At 46.9% G+C, this 25,027-nt stretch overlaps 1 protein-coding gene across 4 annotated transcripts in view; it reads left to right on the forward strand.

Annotated features, from left to right (window-relative positions):
* The first annotated feature begins 1,529 nt into the window (after positions 1-1,529).
* Positions 1,530-25,027, forward strand: part of ZDHHC2 (zinc finger DHHC-type palmitoyltransferase 2) — a 66,405-nt gene continuing 42,907 nt past the window's right edge. The window contains exons 1-4 of one of the 4 annotated variants that reach the window (XM_056803400.1): positions 1,530-1,645; positions 19,679-19,705; positions 20,526-20,620; positions 24,706-24,826. In XM_056803400.1, coding sequence (XP_056659378.1) covers position 1,645; positions 19,679-19,705; positions 20,526-20,620; positions 24,706-24,826 — 244 coding nt within the window. In that variant the 5' untranslated portion in view covers positions 1,530-1,644. Of the gene's footprint in view, positions 1,646-1,872; positions 2,294-4,344; positions 4,365-19,678; positions 19,706-20,525; positions 20,621-24,705; positions 24,827-25,027 lie in introns of those variants that run through there. The other 3 variants (XR_008913053.1, XM_056803398.1, XM_056803399.1) reach the window with 3 other exon arrangements.

Genomic DNA, 25,027 nt, shown 5'->3' on the forward strand with positions numbered 1-25,027 from the left:
GACTGGGAGGACAGTGTGAGAGGATTGAGCCAGGGCTTTAGAAGGGAAGGGGGTATTGATAGTGCTAGACTAGAGGTTCGGGGTTCAAAGCTGATCTCAGATACTTCTTAGCTGTGACCCTGGACAGGTCACTTCACCCACACCTGCCTAGCCCAGTGAGGTGCCAAAGACGGCACACATAGTGCTCTTGGTGGACACCCATTCCACCCCCCAGAATTCTATACTAGAAAGAGGAACTCCATGAGAGCTGCTCCCTTCCCCCTCTATGAGCCTGATAACATTTTTTCACCTGTCCTGGGGTAAAGGGGGACAGGGAGGGGCTAGGTGGGGGGCTAGCACTCAGTGCCCCACCACTCCATTTCTAAATGGTTCACCATCACTGGCCTAGTCCTTACTGTAGTGGAGAAATCTCTGAATCCCAAGACGCCAACTAGCTTTGCAAGGGAGAACAAGCCCAAAGCTCACCACAAGCCAGGTGCCATAGCAGAAAGTAGCTGACCTAGCCATTTCCTGCCAGACCCACAAAGACCCTCTCCCTTTTTGAGTTTGACCAATCATGTAACCTATGGAAACTTCCTCCCCCACCATTGTGAGTCTAACAAAGCCTGAGTCCCTTGCCTCCAGGCTCTGACCTGAGGAGCAATCCCATCTGGGTAGGCTAGCCTAATAAACTTTCCTTCCTTCCTTGGGGTTTCCTCTCTGCTGGCTGACCCAAAATTTCCACAGTAAGAGAGGAGAAGAGAAGGAGAGAAGAGAAGAGAAGAGAAGAGAAGAGAAGAGAAGAGAAGAGAAGAGAAGAGAAGAGAAGAGAAGAGAAGAGAAGAGAAGAGAAGAGAAGAGAAGAGAAGAGAAGAGAGAGAAAGAAGAGAAGAGAAAGAAGAGGAGAGAAGAGGAGAGAAAGAAGAGGAGAGAAGAGAAGAGAAGAGAAGAGAAGAGAAGAGAAGAGAAGAGAAAGAAGAAGAGAAGAGAAGAGAAGAGAAGAGAAGAGAAGAGAAGAGAAGAGAAGAGAAGAGAAGAGAAGAGAAGAGGAGAAGAGAAGAGAAGAGAAGAGAAGAGGGAAATAGAAAGAAGCAGGGTGTTTATATTTTATCTCAAAGATAATAGGGAGCCACTGGAGTTTACTGAGTAGGGGAGTGACAGGCAGACCTGCACTTCAGGAGCTGAATGGAGGAGGGTGGGGAGAGGCAGGAGGCAGGCTCACCAGGTGGGAGGCTATAGCAATAGTCCAGAGGGAGGCCTGAACTGGGGGGGTGAAGGTTGCCTGAGCAGAGAGGCAGGTCCAGGACCGTAGCACCCTCTGAAGTCACAAAGGGAGCTTCCTCCCCAAGGCTCCCTATACTGAGGCAATCCAACCAACCCTTCCATCTTTCAGAGGAGGAAACCAACTCCAAGGACTTCTGAGACTTGCCCCAAGCCACTCACTCACGGGGTACAGGCGGGCGGACCCCAGCACTACCTACTGCCCTTCCCCCAAGTCTATACCCAGTAATCCGAGAGTTTTGTGGTAGGGGAGGGGAGTGGAGAGAGCCTTAACCTCGAGGGGACTGGGGAGGGGCAGGAGGGGCAGGCACCCGCGTCAGCAGAGAAGGATGCTCGGAGGCCCTGGGGGCAGAGGGAGAGGCAGAGGGCGCGCATCTCTGGGACAGTAAGTGGCAGAGTCCGGACGGCAAGAGACTGAGCGCGGCGAAACGAGGCCAGCTCGCCGCAGACCAGTTTGGCTGGGACACAGAAGGGGGGAGCAGTGGGAAGAGGGTGGAGTTTATCAGCCTGAAAAGGCAAGCAGGGAGGGGCCAGGGTGCTAAGGGAGGACTCCGAGGGACGATAACCCACTGGCTAGGCCACAGTTCTTACCTCAGTTGCCTCTTCTGTAACTGACCCCGCCCAGACCCCATGGGAATTGGTGGGGGCGCGGAGGTGGGAGCGGCCCCAGGGTTTTTTTCCGGGAGCAGCCCGGACTCCTGAGGCCCCTCCTCCTCCCCCCGTCCCCCTCCTTCTCGGGCGGAGGCGGGGCAGCTGTGGCCGTGGCCGTGGGCGTGCGCGCAGAGGAGGGAGGAGGCGGTGGCGGCTGCCGGGCCGGGCCGGGCCGGGGCAGGGGGTGCAGCGATGGCGTCCGCCGGCCAGGGCCAGGGCCTCGAGCGGGGATCGGGGCCCGAACGGGGGTCCGGTCGTGGCCGAGGGCGGCCCCGGAACCGAGTCCGGCGCTGGCGGCGAATACTGTACTGGATCCCCGTGCTCTTCATCGGCCTCCTGCTCGGCTGGTCCTACTACGCCTACGCTGGACAGCTCTGCGTGGGTCAGTCCGCGCCGGGGCGGGGGGGGGGGGTGGAGGGGGGAGAAGGGAGGGGAGAGAGCCCCACCCCTAGTCAGGCTTCATCCCATCCCCATCACTTCCGACCAAACCCCACTGTGCCCCGCGTGGGTCAGTCTGCGCGCGGCTCCGGGGGGCCTCCACCCTTCGCCGCAGCTTCCCCTTCCCCCCTCCTCCTTATCCTAACCCTTCTTCACCCTGAGTGAATGTGGGTCAGTTCACGCGGAGGTCCGAAGGATGCCATCCTTGGTCTCACTTTCCAACTCCAGCCCCTTTGCCTCGCGTGCCTCCAGGAAGGCTCGGACCCCCTGCCATCCCCAACTCGCCGTCCGCCCGCGTTTCCCAGGGGGTGTGGCGTCAGCCCCCTCTATTCCCTCTCCCCTTTTCCCCCAGACCCCTCTCTCACCTATCCCCGTAGTCGGCTTGTCCCGGTGTTCTTAACCTTCCCCAGCCGTCCCCCCTTCCTTTCTGTCCCCCCCCCCCTTTCTGACCCCTCCTCTCTTATGGGTCAATTATGAGCAGTCCAGGTGTGGACCTTCCTGCGTCACAGCCTAGGAGGCCCCCCGGCATTCCCCCTTCTACCTTGTCCGGGGGACTGGCCCAGCCCTCCGCTCCTCCCCCCAGCCTCCCCCTCCTCTCCTAGGGCCCGGACTGGGGCGGGGGCCGGGAAGGGGTGTGGAGAAGTCAGGCTCGGGAGCCCGATGTGGAAGGCAGCCACCAGAAACCCCAGCCAGAAGCTAGGGATGGGGAGGAGGAACTGGGTGGCCGAGGGGTGCCCGGGCGGAGGTGGGGTGGAAGCGGGGCGCACGTCGGGCCAGCCCTTGGGGCGCTCGGGGAGCCAACGCGCAAACTTGGCCGGCTGAGAGTGGGAGGGGTGAGGAGAGGCCCTCAGGGGAGAATTTCCTGTCTTCTGAGGGCCAGGGCGGCTTTGTGGGGGACCGGAGAGCCTCCAGAGGCGGGACTCCGACCCGCAAGCACAACCCTTTTTCATTGAGGCAGCTGCCAAAGTCCGCAGGTCTTGGGCGCTTCTTTGGCCCTCAGGCTCCCCCGGCCAGCCTGTGCGGAAGGAAGCGCGCCGTGTGGGGCCCCTCCCTCCTAAAGGAGCGCCGTGTGGGGCCCCTCCCTCCTAAAGCTCCCAGAGCACCTTCAGGACCGCGGCCACGGCTGCTCTCGGGCCTCTCCAAGCCCATCGATGCTGGAGGGTGTGATTAGTAAGACCTGCTGGCTTCTATTATGGCATTAGGCTCAGCCGCTTAGCGAGGGCCTGGGGGGCCTCCGGAAAGCCTGCTGGGCCCTGCAGGCAGCCGAGGAGGACCAAGGGGTTCGCCTCGGGCTCCCACTCTGGGGCGGCAGGAGAGGACCACGGGAGAGGAACGACTAGATCCTGAGCCCAGCACCAAGCCCACGGCATGGGGGCCTTCTCCTTTTCCTGTTTTCCCTGGGCTACCTGGCCCCACGCCAAGGGAGAGCAAAGCCACTAGTAGATTTCTAAAGGCATTTCCCCTCCACCCAAAATAAAGGGGGGCATGTCACAGGGTCGGACGCTGCTTCTGAAAATCACTTGGGCAGCCAAGTGGAGACCAGATGGACTGCAAGGAGAGGAGAGCCGGGAGGCAGGAAGGCCAGTGCGGAGGCCGGCATGTTTCCCACACTCTCCGTGAGACTTCCGGCAGAGACCTGGACTAGGAAATGCTAGTCTCCCCCTCACCTCTTTCACTGTGCATTCCCAGAGCTCTTTCCCCAGGGCTGGACTTCTCCAAGAAGGGGCAGCAGGCTCCCTTGCCCGTTTTCCTTCTCCAATTGTCCTCATCACCGGTGGGCACTCTTCCTAAGAAGCTAAGACTCATCTGCTCCTGCCTCCCAATGGCTAATTGTCCCCTCAGCTGGGTGGCTCAGTGGATGGAGAGCCAGGCCTAGAGGCAGGTCCTGGGTTCAAATCTGGCCTCAGCCACTTCCTAGCTGGGTGACCCTGGGCAAGTCACTTGACCCCCATGGCCTAGCCCTTACCTCTCTTCTGCCTGGGAGCCAATACACAGTATGGATTCCAAGATGGAAGGTAAGGGTTTCAAAAACAAACAAACATAGAACTGAATGTGTAGAGAACAGACCTTGGAATCTTGTTTCTCTTCCCCATCGCCTACCAGCCTTCTCCACCATTGTTCAACTGGTGGTTGTGGGATGGCTTTGATTCTGAAACCTGTAGGCTGTGTCCATGTCGGAACTCCCAGGAAGCGTGTGTAGAGACAGAGTTGTGCCCGCCTTTGGACATGGCTGTGGGAGGATCTGTTCTCCTGTTCTGAAACCCAAGCTTTAACAGACACAGAAATCCCGTCCCGCTTCATCTCACTTCTGTTACCCCCAGAAGCGTTCTTTTCCTCTCACGATTACTTAAAAAAAAATTAGTTCCTTAAAAAATCTTACGTGACAAGTATATTTTATTAACGTGTCCCTATCCTGTCCCCTTCCCCACCAATTAAACCAATTTTAACCCCTTGATACATATCGATATAGTTTGGCACAACAAATCCTCCCATTAGCCGCGTCTGAAAGTGTTTGGTACCTTCTGCGTTCTGGGAGAGAGGAGGCGAGTGGCGGCTTCCATCTTCCTTCTTTTGGCCTTGCTTGATCAGGGCAGGGGTCAGAGCCTCGGGCCTTCCAGAAGGAATGGGTCTTCTCTCCTACGTTATCATCCCTGGATAAATGGCGCTTCTAATTGAGCTCACTCCACCCTTTGTTAACTAACTCATGGACGTTTTCTTAGTTTCCTCCAAAGGGATCCATCCCAACATTGCTTACGGCGCAGGAACATTCCTTTACCTACCCCCGATTATTTAGCCATTCGCCGATAAGAGGTTCCAATTTGGGGCTACCACAAATGGAGCTGCTGTCAGCGTTTTTGATTCATTTGCAGGTCTTCTGCCTCTCTTCTTTAGTGGATTGGCCTTGTAGTGTTACGGCTGAGTCCAAGGGGAGTGCGGTGTGACAGCTTTCTGGGCAGAGTTCCAGATTACTTTCACACAGGATTACTCTGAACAGATACGTGTTTAGCCTCTGTTTTTATACAAGTTAGGGTGATGGGGAAGTAGTGTCACTTGCTCCTTTTTTAAATACGTGCTATATCACAGGCCTCTCTTCGGATGTCAGAGGGCCAGACAGGAGACTCAAGTACATGATGAGTTGAGGCATGACAAACCCAGTCGCAAGGATTCCTTTGAACATGGGACCGCGACTTTGCAGTATATCAAGTCCCTGTGCTGAACACTGGGGATGCAGAGGTGAAAAGGTGCCACCTCTGCTCTCAGGGGACCAACAGAGCAGGAGCCGTTAACCTGGGCTGACAGATTTAGGGATGGGAAGAAACGTCTTTGTCTTCACTGACTTCCTCTAAATGAAATTTAGGATTTTCTACCATCACGAATGTAGGTGACAAAATATAATTCTGGGAAGAGGTCCCCAGGACTCACCAGACTGCTATCAAAGGGTGTCATCACACCCAAAGGGTGAAGAGGTCCTAGTCTTGACAGTAAAAGGAAGAAATGATTACGTGTTCCTCGATTGGACGTCCTGGAATGGAAGAGGAAAGACTTGCTCTGCTTTACCCCAGAAGATAGAAATAGAGATGACAGAGGGGAGGACTTTTCTGGATAGAAGAAAAACTTCCTAGTCGTTAGAGCTATCCCGAAGTGGAATGAACAGCTTCAAGACTGGATTCTCCTTCACTGGGGATCAGGACTCACCAGACTGCTATCAAAGGGTTCCATCACACCCAAAGGGTGAAGAGGTCCTAGTCTTGACAGTAAAAGGAAGAAATGATTACGTGTTCCTCGATTGGACGTCCTGGAATGGAAGAGGAAAGACTTGCTCTGCTTTACCCCAGAAGATAGAAATAGAGATGAGAGAGGGGAAGACTTTTCTGGATAGAAGAAAAACTTCCTAGTCGTTAGAGCTATCCCGAAGTGGAATGAACAGCTTCAAGACTGGATTCTCCTTCACTGGGGATCATTTTCCTAAGTTATTACTTTTTCCTAAAAGTAAGATTTTATTAATATGTCCCTATATTATTATGCCTGAGTCGGATCCCTCTCTGACATGCCCTGGGTGACTTTGGACAGGGCCTTTAACCCATCTGGGCTCCAGTTTTCCCCTTTACCAAAGGAAGAGGTTGGACTAAGTGGCCTTGGCTGTCTATCCCAACCAGCCAGCGAATCACCAAGCACAGATTAAGTGCCTTCTAGGTGCTGGGTGTCATGCTAAGCCCCGGGTTTGCCAAGAAAGGCCAGCTCCTGCCCTCGGAGAACTCCAGGCAAACCAGTATGTCTATATGAGAGATATGCATGGAGTAAATGGGGGGGCAGTGGGGAGGGCCACGGAAAGAAGCCAGGAGGCAGAGAGAGGATGGAGAACATGCCCAGCCTGGAAGATGGCCAGAGAAAAACCTCGGGGGGAGGGGGAGTGTCTTGTGTGAGTACCAGAAGGAGACTTGGTGGAGATGGAGAGAAACCTGGCCCCGCAGCTCTGAGGGTGGGGACTCTAGCCCTCCCCGCTGGCCCCTGAGGCACTCGGGGCACAGGACCCCACCTGCCTGCTGCCTGGCAAGGGCCCTGCGTAGATCGCGGGTGCTCTGTGCCCCTGAGGATGACGCCTGGGCTCCGCAGCAGGGGCTAGCTGGTATCCTTGGAAACTGTGGAGACGGTTCTCCTTTCCGGGAGTTTCTATCTTTAACAGTGTGGATGGTCTGGTTTTATGGGCATTTCTTGAGGCAGGCACTGCTGCTTTCCATATCCTTCTGGGCAGTTATTGTCTGATTATAATGATGCAGCTCACTTTGGAATATGTGGGTGTGGAGGAAAAGTAGAGAGGAATACAGGCTCGGGGAGGGGTAGGGATTCCACAGGCAGGAGGTCCCAAAAGACCAAGAGCAGTGAAATTGTACCCAGCCTTTGAGACCCCCTGTATTAAGGGCAAACCTTGCATCAACCCAGCGGCAATAAAATGGCAAAAATAGAACCCTCCATGCCAAGTCAACGGCACTCTACTCATCATGGCCAGCATTTATATAGTCATCCTATATGGGCAGACTCTGTAGGGAGTCATCCTGGACTCATTGCTCCTTCTCACTCACCCTACCCCTATCCAATCAGCTGCTAAGTCGTGTTATTTCTACCTACACATCTCTACAATGGTCCTCCTCTCTCCACTCAGCTCATGGGGCACCAACCTGGAACTAGACTCCTAGGAGAGAGAGCCTCCAGATCCGCCTCCCTGCCTCTAATCTCTCAACTCAGCTGCCAAAGAAATCCTCCCATACCACATCCCCACTCAAAAAACTCCAGTGACTCTCTATTCCCTCTAGGATCCAATAGCGAATCCTCTGTTTGGCACTTAAAGACCTTCACAAACCAACCTCTTCCTTTCAAACCACTCTCACAGGACTCCCACTTACATGTCCCTTTGTCCCATTAAATCGTCTTTCTTGCTGTTCCTCATAGAGGCTGCTTGATCTTCAATCTCCATATTTTTCCCTAGGTCAGTGATGGTGAACCTTTTAGAGGTGGAGTGATGGGCCCTGCCCCCACCCCACCCCCCAAAACCAAATGCCATGTCCCTCCCCTCCCAGAGACCCTGTGCCATACCCTTCTCTCCCCACCAAGTGCCAGGTGTACCATACCCCTTTCCCCCTCACAGGAGAGGGAGGAAGGACTCCCATTGGGCTGCTGGGCCAAGGGGCAAGTGAGAAATGTCCTCAGAGAGTGTAGAGAGGGGGAGGGGAGTAGCCCAAGTGCTCAGCTCCCCTCCAGTTCTGCCACCTGTGAGTTCCCATTGGCTGCTGGGCAGAGGGGCAGGGAAAAGAGGGAGAAGAGCAGCTCCACCCAAGTCCCTCTGCCTTTCTAGCAACAGACTCTGTGGGGTGGCAGCCATGGGCCCACAGAGTGTGCTCTGCATGCCATCTTTGGCACCCTTGCCATAGGTTCACTGTCACTGCCCAAGACTGTGCCTCATGCCTGGAATGTCTTCCCTTCTCACCTCATTCAAGAGCCACCTTGTACATGAAGCCTTTCCTGCTGGAGCTTTCCCTATGCCACCATTTTTCCTTGTATTTATTTTGCCTGTGTACATAGGTGTTCATTATTTCCATGACATTATCTATCCATCTCATGCTCTGCCATTTTCTTTGCCTTCAATCTCTCCCAGCATCAGGGGTCTTTTCCAGTGAGTCTTGTCATCTCATTATGTGGCCAAAGCATTTAAACTTCAATTTCAGTATATGTCCTTCCAATGAATAGTCTGAATTAATAAATAAATTATATTTGTGGCTAGTGGGCTGAACCAGGAGTCAAGAAGACCTAAATTCAAATTCTACCTCAAACACTTAACCTTTACCAAAAGAAAATGTTGGAATAAATGGCCTTGGATGTCTGTTCCAACCAATCAGTAAATCACCAAGCACAGATTAGGTGCCTTCTAGGTGCCAGGCACCATGCTAAGCCCCGGGTTTACTAAGAAAGGCAAAAACAGTCCCTGCCCATGAAGAACCTGGGCAGGTCAATTCCCTTCTTTCCTCAATGTACAATGGGGACAATCCTAACCCCTACTTCCTAGGGTTGTTGTAAGGACCCAGTGAGAGGATATTTATAGAGGGCTTTGTAAACCTGAAAGTTCTATAGGAATGCTGTCTGGTTGTTGTTGATTGCCTTCCAGGAACTGGAGAGAAACAACCCATAATCATACAAGTAAATACAAACAAGGAAACAGTCATTTCTTTTTTATTGTTGGAGGGAGGGTCCTGATAACTGGAAGGATCGGGAAAGGCTTTGGGAAGGAAGTGGCAAGAACCTGGCCTTGAAAGAAGCTTGAGATTCCAAGAGGGAATCAAGGATGCCCAGTGAAAAAAGCATGCAGAAGGGAGAGGAAATGTTATGTATGAGGAGGAACAAATGGCCCCATTCATAGCAGTGACTTGGATCAGTCTAGAATGGTAAGTTGTAGCCAAACTGTGAAGGGTCTCAAATGCTAGAGTAAAGAGTCTGTATTGTATCCTCAAAGCAATAAGGAGCCCCGGGTGTTTCTTGAGCAGTGAAAGGACAGGATCAGACTTGGACTTAAAGTAGGGTCACCCCAGAAGCAGTGTAGAGAATGAACTGGAGAGTAGAAGAGAGATCCTGGAGGCAGGGAGAAAATTTAAGAAGCTTCTGATGGGGACCTGGCCAAGAGCAGGGATTGTGTGAGTGAAGAGGATGCAAATGAGACCCCTGGAAGGTTGAATCTCCAAAACTTGGCAAGGATTGTATACATCAGGGGAAAATGAGAGTCAGGAGTGAGAGTGATGCTCAGATTCTGAACCTGAATGTGCCTGAGAGGATGGTATCCAAGGAGAACAGGAGACTTCAGGAAGAGGATGGGAGAGGAGGGAAAGAAAATGAAGGATAATGTGAGGTCATACTTCCATTGGTTGCTTTTCACTAGGAAGCTAACAGATGAATTATTGATCACTCAGGGCCTGAGTGGGCAGCTTTCCCATTTTCTATCCCTCATTTGCCTCTCCCTGAGCCAATGATCATGGATTACTAAATGATGGGTAACTAGAAGGTGGTGGTGGTGTGGTGAATCTGTAACCAGCTGTGTTTGTTTCAAGTGGCAGCCCTGAAACAAGCTGAGCTCACAGAGCCTCTAGCAAACCTTTTAGACTGAGAGCCCAAACTGCACTCTCATGCTGCATGTGAGCTGCCCCCTTACCCCAGACGGGAGGGAGGAAGTGTTCCTATTGAGCTGCTGGGCAGAAGGGCAGGTGATGGAAGAAATGTCTTCAGGTGTGTGTGGAGAGGGGGAGTGGCATGCGTGCCATAGGTTTGCCAACATGGCTCTAGCCTATGGCCTTGCCAGCTGCTTACATCCAGGTACACAGAGTAGGAACTTCCTAAATATTTGTCAGTGGTGATAACTACCTAGTAGCATCACTAACAATGGCACTTTAGGGCTAGTAAAGCACTTTACATCCATTCTATTTCATTCCATCCTTGTGACATCCTTAGGGGAGAAGTGTCATTATTAATTCTATTTTTATAAAAGAGAACGCTGACCCCAAGAGAGGTGAATGGACTTGTCCATGTTTTCATAGCTGGTAAGCGTCTGAAGCAATATTTGAACCCTGGGATCCTGATACCAGGTCCAGCGCTCTACCCTCTATCAACCCCCAAATGCTTCCATCACAGGGAATTTTGCTACAGCTTATTCCGGGTCCTAACTGGTGCAAGAGATCAATTCCTTAAAAGCCTGATTTATCTTCCAAGGATAAGGGCTCCTTATAAGTAAGTCAACCTTTCTGAGGCTTCTTCCTTCCAGTGCTGACACTTCTAACCATTTCTATGGCAATGCTTTGAAAATATTTCTTCTTTCCTGTTTTCTTTTAAGTCTTCCACTCAGTTCCTTGAGGCCACTGTCCTCTGGCTTTCTTCTACCCTTCAGTGATAATAACCTTCAACTGCTTCCTTCTCTGAACTCGCAGAGCAGAGCAGAGGGCTGAGGACAGTGATCTGGGGGAGATACATCTGAAGCCCATCACGGATGAAGAAACCCAACCCTGCAGCACTGGGGAGTTGGAAGGATCCTGGGGGCAGGCAAGGAGCCATCTGTTGTTGCCTCCGATGCAGCAATTGCTGCCTTCTTTCCCATCTTTTTTAGACCCCTGATACTCGGCTCATTAGGAATAATTGTACTAAATTATTGATGGAGAGGAAGGAACAGCATTCGCAGCAAGAGTGTGGAGGCTAAGTACAGCAATTCCAGATTCCGGGGAGACGGGGTGGTGGGGGTGGAGCAGGGGTTGGACTGCCTTAAAGCAGGGATGAGTCACATGGGGTGTTAATTGTAGAGTGTTGGGCGCTTCCCAATAATAATTTCTATGTCCTTCAGCAATGACTACTTCATTCCTCTAGTTAGTTAGTCAACAACTACTGGACTGCCTGATTGATGCCCTTGGAGGATTTACATTTTAATCAGAGACAAAAAAACATAAGCCATGTGAAAAAGACCAAGGACGCACCAGATACTTCATCATGCAGTCATGTGCTGGTCACCGCAAGCATGGCCCGAGGCTTGGCTGGAATTCTGTGGTTTCTAACACTAGGAAGACAGCATCTTCCTGGTACTCAGAAGCCCCATCTTGGCAACGTTGTGGTGGCAATGGACTCCACAGTTTAGGGCAGCTTCTATTTAGTGTAAGGTCAAGACAACAGGCAATCTCTTGTCCTGGGGGTCAGCTAAGCTCAATATGGTGGCGCGCCCCTAGGTGATAAATTCTTTGGCCATGTTTACCTAGGAAACCCAGAAAAATGCAAAAGGGTGCTTGGTCCTATGCATTATAGTAGAGCAGAAATATTGGTGGATTTAGAATTAGGTGACTTGGGTTCAAATTCTGAACTCTGCCACTTGGGAAAGTCATTTGAACTCTGTGTGCCTCAGTTTCCTCATTTGTCAAAGCAAATGGCAAACCACTTCAGTATCTCTGCCAAGAAAAACTCAAATGGGGTCACGAAGAGGCAGGCGTGACTGTGATGAATGGATGACACCAACAACAAAATAAGTTAGAAGAAAGAGTGAATGTTAAGAAGATATTCTACACAGTTAAAATAATTCCAGCTCAAAAAGTGCTGTTTGCCCCTAAATGGGAAATGGACCTATAAGCATGGAACTTCTATAAAGTAGTCGCCACAGCCAGGCAGTTGGAAGAATGCAGAAACCAGCCAATGGTCTGGCTGTGCAGAGATCTTGCAGCCAAGGGCAGCACCAGTCTAGCCTATAAACTCGCAGGAAAAGCTTTCAGGAAGAGCCAGAGGAAAGCTCATCCACAGCCTATATTGCCTCTCAAAGCTGCGGAGAACAAGGCTGCAAGCAGCTTGGCATGAGCCCTGTCTCAGCCAAGTCTCCCCAAGAGACTAGGAGGAACAGCAAACAAGTGTGAGGAGATCTGCCAGCATGTTTATGACAAACTTGTCAGAGCTAACAATCTAATCGCCACCTTTGGACTCCCAGCTCTCTATTCCCAGGGTGCCATAGGAGAAAGCAGAAATGGACTAGTGAAGCCAGAGAGAAGAAATTGATGCCGGAAGTGATACCGTTTTGAAATAGGATGAATTTTCAATATATCTGAGAGCAGGGAAGATAGAGGTGATGGGAAACAATCAAGAACAGGGCTATTTCCCCCAAAGGTGGCAGCGTTGACGGCACATCGGGTAAGGGAGGCGGAGGTCTTGCCCTGTAAAGTCCTTTTCCATAGTCTTGGTGAGACTACAGGAAAAGAGCAGTCAGGTCATATTATTTTCTATAGAAAACCTCGTCTCCCTTCCACCTCCAGGAGAAGAACTGTTGGAGCCAGATGCAGATCAAAGCACACGATTTTTCACTTTAGCTCATTGGGTTTTTATTTGAGGGGGGGTGGTTTTATGTGAGTATTCTCTCACAGCAGTGACCAATGTAGAACTAGATTTTGTATGATCGTACATGTAGAACCCAGATCAAATTGTTTACCATTTCTGGGAGAGGGGAGGGGAGGGAAGACAGCTTGGATCTTATCATTTCAGAAATATATGTTGCAAATTGTCATTAAATGTAATTGGAAAAAGAAAATATAAAAGAAGAAAGGAAAAGTCACAGCTGACTAAGAGGGCTCCTGTGCGTATAGAAGACACCATTTCCCCAGAAATGGTAGCATGTTTAAATGCAAAAATAGATTCAAGCTTTTCTTGGCTAAATTGTACTGAAAAGTCTGCCATCAAAAAGTTATGCTTTGGGGGCAGCTGGGTGGCTCAGTGGATTGAGAGTCAGGCCTAGAGACGGGAGGTCCTGGGTTCAAATCTGGCCTGAGACACTTCCCAGCTGTGTGACCCTGGGCAAGTCACTTGACCCCCATTGCCTAGCCCTTACCACTCTTCTGCCTTGGAACCAATACACAGTATTGATTCTAAGACAGAAGATCAGGGTTTTAATTTTTTTATTTTTTTCCCATTTGAATAAGTTTATTTAGTCAATTTAGAACATTATTCCTTGGTTACAATAATCCCATTATTTCCCTCCCCTCCATCTACGCTTCCCGCAGCCAACATGCAATTTCACTGGGTATTACATGTGTCCTTGATCAGAACCTATTTCCATATTGTTGTTTGCACCAGGATGTTCATTTAGAGTCTGCCTTTTCCAGCCATATCCCTTCGACCCATGCATTGAAGCAGTTGTTTTTCTTTGGTGTTTTTACTCCCACAGTTTTCCCTCTGAATGTAGATAGAGTTCTTTCTCATAGATCCCTCTGAGTTGTTCAGGATCACTGCATTGCCACTAATGGAGAAGTCCATTACATTTGATTGTACCACAGTGTATCAGTCTCTGTGTACAGTGTTTTCCTGGTTCTTCTCTCTCTCTGCATCACTTCCTGGAGGTTGTTCCAGTCTCCATGGAATTCCTCCACTTTATTTTTCCTTTGAGCACAATAGTATTCCATCACCAACATATACCACAGTTTGTTCAGCCATTCCCCAATTAAAGGGCATCCCCTCATTTTTCAATTTTTGGCCACCACAAAGAGTGCAGCTATGAATATTCTTGTACATGTCTTTTTCCTTATTATCTCTTTGGGGTACAAACCCAGCAGTGCTATGGCTGGATCAAAGGGCAGACAGTCTTTTATTGCCCTTTGGGCATAGTTCCAAATTGCCCTCCATAATGGTTGGATCAGTTCACAACTCCACCAGCAATGCATGAATGTCCCAACTTTGCCACATCCCCTCCAGCATTCATTACTTTCCTTTGCTGTCATGTTGGCCACTCTGCTAGGCGTGAGGTGATACCTCAGAGTTGTTTTGATTTGCATCTCTCTGATTATTAGAGATTTAGAGAACTTTTTCATGTGCTTATTAATAGTTTTGATTTCTTTAACTGAAAATTGCCTATTCATGTCCCTTGCCCATTTATCAATTGGAGAATGGCTTGATTTTTTTGTACAATTGATTTAGGTCTTTGTAAATTTGAGTACTTAGACCTTTGTCAGAGGTTTTTGTAGTGAAGATTGTTTCCCAATTGCTTCTCTTGGTTGCTTCTCTTCTAATTTTGGATGCATTCGTTTTGTTTGTACAAAAACTTTTTAATTTGATGTAATCAAAATTATTGATTTTACATTTTGTGACTTTTTTCTAGCTCTTGCTTGGTTTTAAAGTCTTTCCTTTCCCAAAGATCTGACAAGTATATTATTCTGCGTTCACCTAATTTACTTATAGTTTCCTTCTTTATATTCAATCATTCACACATTCTGAGTTTATCTTGGTGTAGGGTGTGAGATGTTGATCCAAACCTAATCTCTCCCATACTGTCTTCCAATTTTCCCAGCAGTTTTTTTTTTAAATCAAAAAGTGGGTGTTGGTCCCAAAAGCTGGGATCTTTGGGTTTATCATAGACTGTCCTGCTGAGGTCATTTACCCCCCAGTCTACACTGATCCTCCTTTCTGTCTCTTAGCCAGTACCAAATTGTTTTGATGACCTCTGCTTTATAGTATAGTTTGAGATATGGGACTGCAAGTCCTCCTTTGCATTTTTTTTTTCATGATTTCCCCGGATATCCTTGATCTTTTGTTCTTCCAAATGACCTTTGTTATGGTTTTTTTCTAATTCAGTAAAGAAGTTTTTTGGAAGTTCAATGGGTATGGCACTAAATAGATAGATAAGTTTGGGTAGGATGGTCATTTTTATTACGTTAGCTCATCCCACCCATGAGCAATCAATGTTTTTCCAATTGTTTAGATCTAGTTTTAATTGTGTGGAGAGTGTTCCTGTGTTTGTCTCCGCAGATAGATTCCTAAGTATTTTATATTGTCTAGGGTGATTTTAAATGGAGATCAGGGTTTTTAAAGAAAAAAATTATGCTTTATTAATTCACTCATTCATTTTGCTCCTGCGCAAGGAAGGTACCTGTGATTACGCAGTTGCGGGTAGAAAGGCTTAAATTCCAAATGAACCCAAGACATATATTTCCTTCAGTTTCTGTGTGCCTCAGTTTCTTCATCTGTAAAAGGAGAAAAATAACAATCCCAACTTTTATTGTGAAGATCAAATGAGATAATCTTTGTGAAGTGCCCTGTACACAATAGATGCACCAAAAATGGTTCTTCCCTTCAGTGGCCAGGGAGTACGTGGCTTCCTTGCCACCATGAGGCTGTTATATCTGTCTCTGGGTAGAGCTAGGAAGCAGTGGTCTAGTCTCCCACATTTCTCCTCCTTCTGGCCCCTGTTCCTTGATTTGGCTTCTGGGCATTCTAGAGGCTTCCATTAATATTTAAGAAATATTGGGAGAATCTCACTAATATTTAATTTTGTCTGTTTGTTCTCCATCTCACTTTGGGCTTTTTTAACCATCTCGGAACCAGCATTTTCTCTATGCCAACACTCTATGCATTGCCTGGGCCTTGAGTCACCTCTCAGGCCAAGCCATGGTCAGTTTTTGCACCAGAGTCTGGTCAGACCTATCACATCTGGGAGCTGGACGTTAGGAAAGACAGTGATGGAATGGGAGGCGGGCTGCTGGGGATTGAAGTCTGGTAAACATGATTTTAGCTGAGGCTGAGAGATTGAAGATTTGGACCAGCATTTCCTAATTTAAAAGCACACGAGGTCATTCGGTCCAGCCCCTGCCATCAGACATTAGCATCAGTTTTTAGCCCAGTTTGCTAGGGCGTTCAAGTGTTGGGTGACTTATCCAAGTTCTCTTCTTTGTAGGTAAGTAGCAAGGACAGACCCAACCCTCCTGCCACTTGTGCTCCCCAGGGCCCAGGTGCTGGTGGTGGGGCCGTGGCCCTGAAAGGTTTAGGGGCTTAGGTTTGGTGTGCAAAGATTTTTCTTTGGCTGATGGCTGCTTGGAAGCTCTTCAGCCTTGATGCTTGTTCCCCGTGTGAACTGGCACCTTCTTTTCTTCCTGCTCACATCCTTGTCTTTCATCACTGAGGTGGCTGACTGTTCCTTCTGGCAACTTGGTCTTGGAAACAAATTAGTGACTGCAGAATCAGTGCCTGCAGAAAAAGGACTGAAGGAGGAAAGACCCAGATATTAGAGGCATCCGCAAAGAGTGCATCTATTTGCCTCCATTCAGAAAAAAAGAGCCTGGACTGTCACTAGCTGGCCATGTTGGAGGACAAGCTATCGCCTGTCCTGAATCAGGGACCTGAGGTCGCTCCCGACTCCAGGCTGACTATTCTTGGGGGAGCTTCATCAAGAGCTCTCCAGAATCTCTCAGCGTCTCCACCATCTGCGAGAGATGTCTACCCTGCAGCCGCCATCTTCCTGGTGGCCTCCAGGCTTAAGCTCCTCTCAAGCCCTGCCAAATAGGGAATAGTGTCCCATGAACTTGTTCCCTGTGGCCTCTGAGGACATGCAGAAACCAACTGCTGCTTCTGTGGTTTACTTGCCTCGCTCTATCTGTGACTGGGTTGCCATTTCTTTTTTCACCTCCTTTCATTTCTAGAGAGAATGCCAGCATGGAGAGAGGTCACTTCCTGCAGTCATTGGCCAGAGGGCAAGACTCTCACTTGTAGACGGTCAGAGATCCAATTCTTGCTTATACTTCCCCTTTTAATGCCCCAGAAGCAGGAGGGAGCTGGAGAGGACCAAGGGCCATGGGGTAGTTTTCTGGGTCTCTGGTCTCTTTTAATTCTTATTACCTTGCGAAACATACTTCCATACTGGCCATTGTTGTAAGAGCAAAGTCATACATAACCATGGTGAGCTGGGGGAGCAGGTTCCACATGTGCATACTGCTGCCCAGTTAGGGTGAGTTAGGTTTTTATAGTCCAACCCTCCAGCGGTCTGAGGGACAGTGAACTGGCCCCCTGTGTAAAAAGTTTGGGGACCCCTGCCTAATGGATGAACTTCCCCTCAATTTCCAATGTGCATGGCCATGGTCTTTTACTGGCCATCCTTCCACCAACACTTGATCTCCTTGCCAAGTGGAGAGAGAAGGTAGCCAAGGCAGTCCCAGTTTAGAAATGAATTCATTTGCAATGTTTTTTAATGGATAATTTTATTATAATGAATCATGATGATGCTAGCATTTATATAGCACTTCAAGGTTTGCAAAGCATTTTATAAACATTATCTTATTTCATACCTGCAGCCTTCCAAAGCAGATGCTATTATTATTCCCATTTTTCCAGATGAGGACACTGAGGCAGAGTTTATGTGATTTGTCCAGGGTCACACAGCTAGTAAATGCCTGAGGCAGAGTCTTCTGACTCCAGGTCCAGAGCTGTACCCACCACATCAGCTAGCTGCCTCTAAATGTATTTCCATGGCAATTTTTTTGTATTGATTGCTTTTGCATCCCTTTGCCCTCCCCTGTCTAGTAAGCTATCCCTTGTAACAAAGAGAGGAAAAAAGTCCAGCAAAATCAGCTATCATATCCAGTAATAGATTGATCATGTTCCACAACCACAGGCTCCCACCCTTGCTAGGTTGTTGTTGTTCAGTGTCTGACTCTTCTTGACCCCATTTAGAGTTCTCTTGGTAGAGATGCTGGAGGGATTGGTCATTTCCATCTCCAGTTTATGTGACCCTGGACAGATCACTTCCCTGCACTTGTCTCAGTTTCCTCATCTGTTAAATGGGGATAACAATAGCATCTACCTCTCTGGGTTGTTGTGAAGATCAAATGAGATAATATTGGTAAAGTGCTGTGTGTACCATAGAAATGTTAATTCCCTCCCGCTACTCATCTGTCCCCACTCCTTGGATCATACACTTAGCAGCCAGGTCTCAGGGTCACAGGGACAGATGGACATTTTAATCACTTTGACTACATAATTCCAAATTACCTTCCGGTAAGGTTCAATGAATCTGCAGCTTCACCAAGAGTGCACGAATTTATGGGTCATTCTGTAGTGCCTCCAGCATTGGCTACATCCATTTCTGGTATTACGAGTGACTGGAAGCAGCTGTTGATATAATCATTAATAGTCTGCAATATTTCTTTCAAGAACTCTTTGTTCATGCCCTTTGCTTATCTACTGGGGAAATGGCTCGTGTATATCTTTTTAAATTTAAATACTTTATTTAGAATATTTTTCCATGGTTACAAGATTCATATTCTTTCCCTGCCTTCCTCCCATTGCCCTCCTGGAGCCAACATGCAGTTCCATTGGGTTTTACATGTGCCATTGATCAAGATCCATATTATTAATATTTGTACCAGGGTGGTCAATTAGAGTCTACATCCCCAATCATATCCCCTAAACCCATGTGTTCAAGCAGTTGTTTTTCTTCTGTGTTTCCACTCCCACAGTTCTTTCTATGAATGTGGATAGCATAAGTCCCTCAGAATTGTCCTGAGATCCCTCTATAGCTTGAGTAGTAAACCAATATCAGAGAAAGAACATATAAAAATGTATTTTTTCCACATCAGTTGATTTCTTTCTTATAGTATTGGCATTGATTTTGTTTGTGAAGAAGTTTTTCAATTTTAGTCGCTGAAATTTTCTATTTCGAGTTTTGTGATTGTCTGTGTCCCTTGTTTAGTTAATAATTCTCCTGGTGGCTATCAATATAAAATGTACTGTGCTGAGATTTACAGAATCTCATGAAGACTACCACCTGGGGCAGGAGGGAATAGAGGAGAAGATTTAGGAGAGGCATAACTATGACCTTCAAGTGTGAAATTAAATTATTTTTGTAAAGCGTTTAACCCAGTGCCTAGCCCATAGCAGCCAGACACTACATAAATGTTAACTATTATTATTAAAAGGGATTGGATTTATCCCACTGAGCAGAACCAGAAGCAAAAGAAGACAGAGGAGTTGCTGAAGGACAGGTCTGAGTTCAATTTAAGGCAAAACTTCCTAACAATTAGGACTGCTCGAAAGTTGAATGTGTTATCTTGGGAGGTAGTGAGTTCTCCATCACTAGAGATGTTTAAGCAAAGGTTTAAACATGACCAGTTGTTGGGGCTGTTATAGAAGAAATCCTGGGATGGCTGTGGACTAAATTAGATTGTTTCTGAGGGCCCTTCGTTGAGTGGCCCCAAGCCCAGGATGGATCTCTGTGTCCTCCCACTAAGGCTTCCCTGTCTTCCAGAATGACCTCGCTCTACTTTTCAATGGTCATTTTCTCACTCTGAGATTCTTTAATGCCAGGGTGGGGTGGATGACCTCTTACTGCCTGCTGGAATTTAAACTAGTCATTTCTTCTGGCAGGGATGATTTATTACAGTGCAGTCTAACTCTCTTTTTGATCCTCTTCTCAGAATTCTTGCTGGTTCTTAAGAATCAAGTCCCTCCCCCAATAGCATAGCCAGTAAATGTTTCATGTTACTCATGGCCTATATTGTTCTGTTTTTCTTTCTTGCAGTGTCAATGGAAAATATCGGAGAACAAGGTAAATGTTTTCTTAAGTGACCTTAAATCTAGGTCACGTTTCAAAATCTCCCCATCAGTGAGAAACCAAAAACAGGTTTTTAGAAACTGCTCAGGCATGGAGTCAAGACAGCCCCTCTGGGCTCCCCAGCAAACAGGAGATGCCTTACTTCTTTGCTAAATTCCAGGATAATGCTTTTTCCTCCAGCTGCCAAGGGGTGCTACCTGCATGGAGAAAGGGCCCTGAAGCTTCAGCTTGTGGACAGTTCTGTCACTGGAGGTGTTCACACAGGATGTACCACTCCTTTGCAGCTATTGGACAAATCTAGAAAAATCATTGAGGGCCACCCTGGAAACAAGTGACTGCTTTGCTGGGAACCACTAAATTAGAGTTCTCCATAGCCTGATTATCATTAGGCTTACTTTGCATAACCTTATTTGTAATTCCAGCATTTAACACAGTGCTTGGCACATAACAGGTGCTTGATTGATGCTAGATAACTAATTGCAATCCCATAGCTGGGCTTGTATCTTTTGTATATCACATCCCCTTTCCCACTACATTGATACAAGAATTGTTTCCACAATGAAAAAAAAAATAATCCTATCCCCATCAGGATCGGGTTTGTATGGCTCCCTTCCTTCTCTAGCGCCCAGTAGACCATTCATCTTGGGTAGGTGTGCATGTGTGCAAAAGGGAATATTTCACAATACTTTCACAATGTTTACCTTCCTTTATGGACAAAGGTTGATAATTTCTTCATACAAGCATACAACAGAATTGCTTGGACATGCCCTTTTATTTAAGACTTACCCAAATAATTGTGCTTCTATCCTCCCAGTTGTGTGCCTAACAGTGTATCACTTCCTCTTTGCGATGTTTATCTGGTCTTACTGGAAAACCATCTTCACGTTGCCAATGAATCCTTCAAAAGAAGTAAGTTAAAGTTTATATAAACAATCTCTGCAAAGTTAGTTTTCATGTGCAACTAGAGGGCATGGCAGACTACTGAGCCTGGATGTAGGAAAATCTTAGTCAAATTCTATTCCAAGCACATACTAGCTGTATGTTTGTCCCAGTTACTTCATCTGTAAAAATGAGGATGATAATTGCACATTCCTCCCAGGGTTGTTGTAAGTACCAAATAGGATGTTTGTAAGTTGTACTTAGTATTGTAGGTGCTTAATAATGTATTTTTCCTTCCTTCTTTATTTAAAAAGACTATTACTGTTGAGGAGAATTGACCCTGTTGGGATGAATGATATAGACTCAAAAAAAAAAAAAATCAGTTTCTCCAGGAGAGAATGGGGAAAGTTGTGGTTAGGCATCAATTTCAATGAAAAAGATTTGGGGATAAAATGAGTCAAGTGGAACATGGCAGCCCAAAATGCTGGGCTGCATTAGAAGGGACCATATGTGTACAAATGGAGAAGACAATGTGTTTTGGGGTTAAGGCCACATCCAGAGTTCATTTCCAGGTGCTCCATTTAAGGAAGGCCATAAAAGGCTGGAGCACATCCATCAAAGGAACCCCAAGAATATTTGATATCTGGGTAAGATTCCATATGGCAATTGTGTGGAGGAATTTGAAGGTCTATTATGGAAAGAAGGATGTAGCTCTGGTTTGCTTGGCCCCATGGGGCAGAGCTGGCAGCAAGGGGAAAGGGGATAAGGAGATACCAAAAAAAAAATAAATTTAGGGTTGTTGTCAATAAATATTTCCTAACAGTTTAGGACACACAAAAGTGAGATTAGATTCAATTTGATAAATATTTATTAAGTGTCTACTATGGGCCAAACACCATGCCAAATACTGGGTTTACAAAAAAGAGGCAAAAGGCAGTCCCTGTCCTCAAGGTGCTTATGGTCTAATGGGAGAGATAGCATGTAAACCAATATGTACAAAGCAAAATCTGTACTAGACAAATAGGAAATAATGACAAGAAGGGTTTCTATAAGAGATGGGATTTTAATTGGGACTTGAAGGAAACCAGAGAGATCTGTGGGGTCAGCCAGAGAGAATACCTAGAGCCCAGAAACAGAGAGTCTTGTTCAACTCAGAGGCCATTGGATGGAAGGGGACATGGTGAGGAGTAAGAAGACTGAGCAGGTAGGAAGGACTTCCAACATCAAACACAACAGTTGCTCCTGGAGACTGTAGGGAGCCATTAGAGTTTATTGAGTAAGAGGCGACATGATCAGATCTGTGATTTTGTCACTTTAGTGACTGAATGGATGATGGACTAGAGTGGGGAGAGCCCAGAGGTGGACACCCCCTTCCTCCCACAGAAGATCACAATAGTCCAGGTGTGAGGTGATGAGGACTCTACCTACCAGGGGATAGCAGTGTCAGAAGAGAGAAAGGGATGCATTTGAGATATGTTGCAGAGGTGAAATCAGCTGGTCTTGGCAAGGCATGGACATGGGGGATGAGAGGTGATGAGGAGCCCAGGACGAAACCTGGGTTTGGAGTCCGAGGCACTGGAATGAGATGTTTTGGGCCACAGTGTATTCTCCACTCATCAGAGATTTTAAAATAGCAACTGGATGACCACTTGCAGGGCATCTTGTTTTTAAATCCAATTTTATCAATGTCTTTTGATTTGATTTCCCATCACCCAAATTTCCTTCACTTCTAGAGAATCTTATAAAAGAGATTCTTAGGTATAAGTTGGACTGGGGGCTTTGGAGCTCTTGGATTCTGTGAGCCTCCCTTCTGGTTGCCTGAATAAGTCTTTGGATCTCATTTCTAAAGAATAGATTGATAAGTTTCTAAGTTGGCACTCAGTACCCAGCACTGTCCCAGGCCCTAAAATGGGACAAGAGAGTAAGCTGGAGATAATCTCCACTTGGGAGCAGAAGACATACAAGGATCTGGTTGATGGTAACATGTGGAAATTGGGCTAGGTCGAAGACAGAGCTGTAAGGTGATGATAGATCAGAAGACAGAAAGAAGGCTTTTAGCGTACTCTTGGGATTAGGGAGGATGAGATTTGGCAGCAATGGAAGGAAAGCCTCCTTGGATTTTGAGGCCTTAAATCTTGAAATTCTCTGATCCATTGCTTTCACTTTCCAGCTGATTTTTGGGCTGAGGGCAGATGAGATCTGAAACAAGGTGAGAAATGAGTTATTGACCTGAAGGGAAGTAACTGTGAAAGGCTGGAGGAGGGTGGGAGAAAGAACTTTTTTGTCCCTAAAATCATCTCTTAGTGATGAGATTAAAGTGGCAGTGTTGGAGAGGGAGTAGAACTTTGGAGAGAGACTGGATTCTGATGGGCTGAGGCCAGAAAGCCAGCTCAGTACAGGGTCTACACATGGGCATAGTTTCTCTGTATCATTTGTTTTCCATTGCATTTTCAAGTGATTTCTCTATTTTTTAACTATGGCAATGGATGGTACCCTTGGGCATGAGATACTTCCAGGAGGTGGGAAAACAAAATATTAGTAAGAGGCCATGTTTCAAAGGTGTATTCTCAGCATGCTTAGGCATTGTGGAAAACAACCCCAAAAGGCAAAAGTGCTCAAGAACACCCTCCCTCTCAGCCCCTTTTGCTGAGAGTTGTATTTAGTTGAGTTACCATGGAAAGAACTAGACAAAGGGGACACCTGGTCCTAAATCTAGCGATGGGATGAGCAGTGATGGAGATGAGACCCTGAGCTTTTCTTTTCACCAGTTAGCAAATATTGCAAAAAAAAAAACAAGTATAAACCAAGCCTGTGCTGTCCACCCATGATACAAACCACCCTGGGCTTTCCCTGTGCCTTCCGCCCTATAAAGGAGACATCTTATAGGTTGACAGGTGATGTTAAGTAAGACAGAAGAGAACATACTACATATGCACTGGGATCTTTGCAATCAAGGGGATTCTCCAAACCCATACCTTTTCTCTTTCTTGCATCCTAAATTCATCTTATGACACATAGACCTTTAAAGCACACCTCTACCTGAAAGACACCCACCTCCTCAATACTCATTTTCCACTTCCTGCCATGGTCAGAGTCTGAATCTTCATTCTTGGGACTATCACTCATCACTCTCCAACTACAATACTTAGTTTATTACTTTGGGCAAATTTCCCCTCCTTGTGAAATGAGGGAGGGTTGGACTCAGTAGACCCTGAGATCCCATCCTGCTCTAGGCTTAGGGTCCTCTGTTCTTGTTTTAGGTTCCGCCATCCCTGACCCTTTTCTGAGGGGAGTGTACCCAGAAAATTTATTCAGTAGACTTGTAATTACTAATTAAACAGACCTTTAGAAGGTAAGGCAAGTTAATCACTGTAGTAGATGTTGGAAACTATGTCATTCTGCTTTATCCATAATCTTAAAGCAGAATTTAGATGCAAAATTAACTTTGTCTTTATACCCACTGGGAAAGTGTTCTTTTACTCCACTTTACAATGCTGAGTGGAATTTGTATGAATGATCACCTTTGGTTTGAGATCTACCTGAATGAACCCTAGGTAGCCTGGCTGGAATCTTATTCTAAGGATAGTATCCTCACTCTGAATCCTAGATGTGGCCTTCCCTTTGGGGCATGGATTGGTCCATTCATGAGTGCCACTGAAGGAAGACCAATTACCCTACTCTTGGGCCCAGTTCAGGTAGAAGTATTTCTTGCATCAATTGGAGCTGTTGGAATTCCAGAAGTTTTCAAAACTTGATCATTTCCCCTGATCTCTTTCCCACTCCTACATTTAGTAGCAAAGGCCTCTCTAAAGGAATGAATATAAAGTAATTTAGCTTCCATACTGGAGAAGGATAAAATGAGAAATCTTATGCACAAGATTTCTGGGTCTAAAGAAAAGTGAAGAAAAATTGATGTCATGTTTTTATATCATTTTTAATTCTAGTTCAAGAACAATGGGATGGCAGCTTAAATGGGTCCTACCATGTTACACATATTGTTATTTCATTGTAATCTAATGACAGATTTTTTTCCTCTTTTAGCCAAACTTAGGGAATCAATGAGCTGCCATTTCTTTGCCAATATTTATTCATTCCACTTTGTAATTATTTGCCAGTTCCATCTGTCCTACGCAGAGAAGGAGCTCCTGGAACGAGAGCCTCGAGGAGAGACTCATCAGGAAATTCTTAAGCGAGCAGCCAAAGATCTTCCCATCTACACAAGAACCATGTCTGGAGGTAGACCTCTGTCACTTGGGTCTGGGGGAGAGGGGATTTGCCTGTATGTCCTAGGGGTCTGCAAGAAAGGGAACTTTTAGATATTGAACATCATGTTCAGTGCAATCATAATTAAATTAAACAATATAAGCAAATGGAGCACTGCTAAACTCACAGAATTAAATATTGTACAAATATGTGGGGATTTCATTAAGTCTTTAG

Source organism: Monodelphis domestica, chromosome 6, assembly GCF_027887165.1.
Source record: "Monodelphis domestica isolate mMonDom1 chromosome 6, mMonDom1.pri, whole genome shotgun sequence".
NCBI lineage: Eukaryota > Metazoa > Chordata > Mammalia > Didelphimorphia > Didelphidae > Monodelphis > Monodelphis domestica.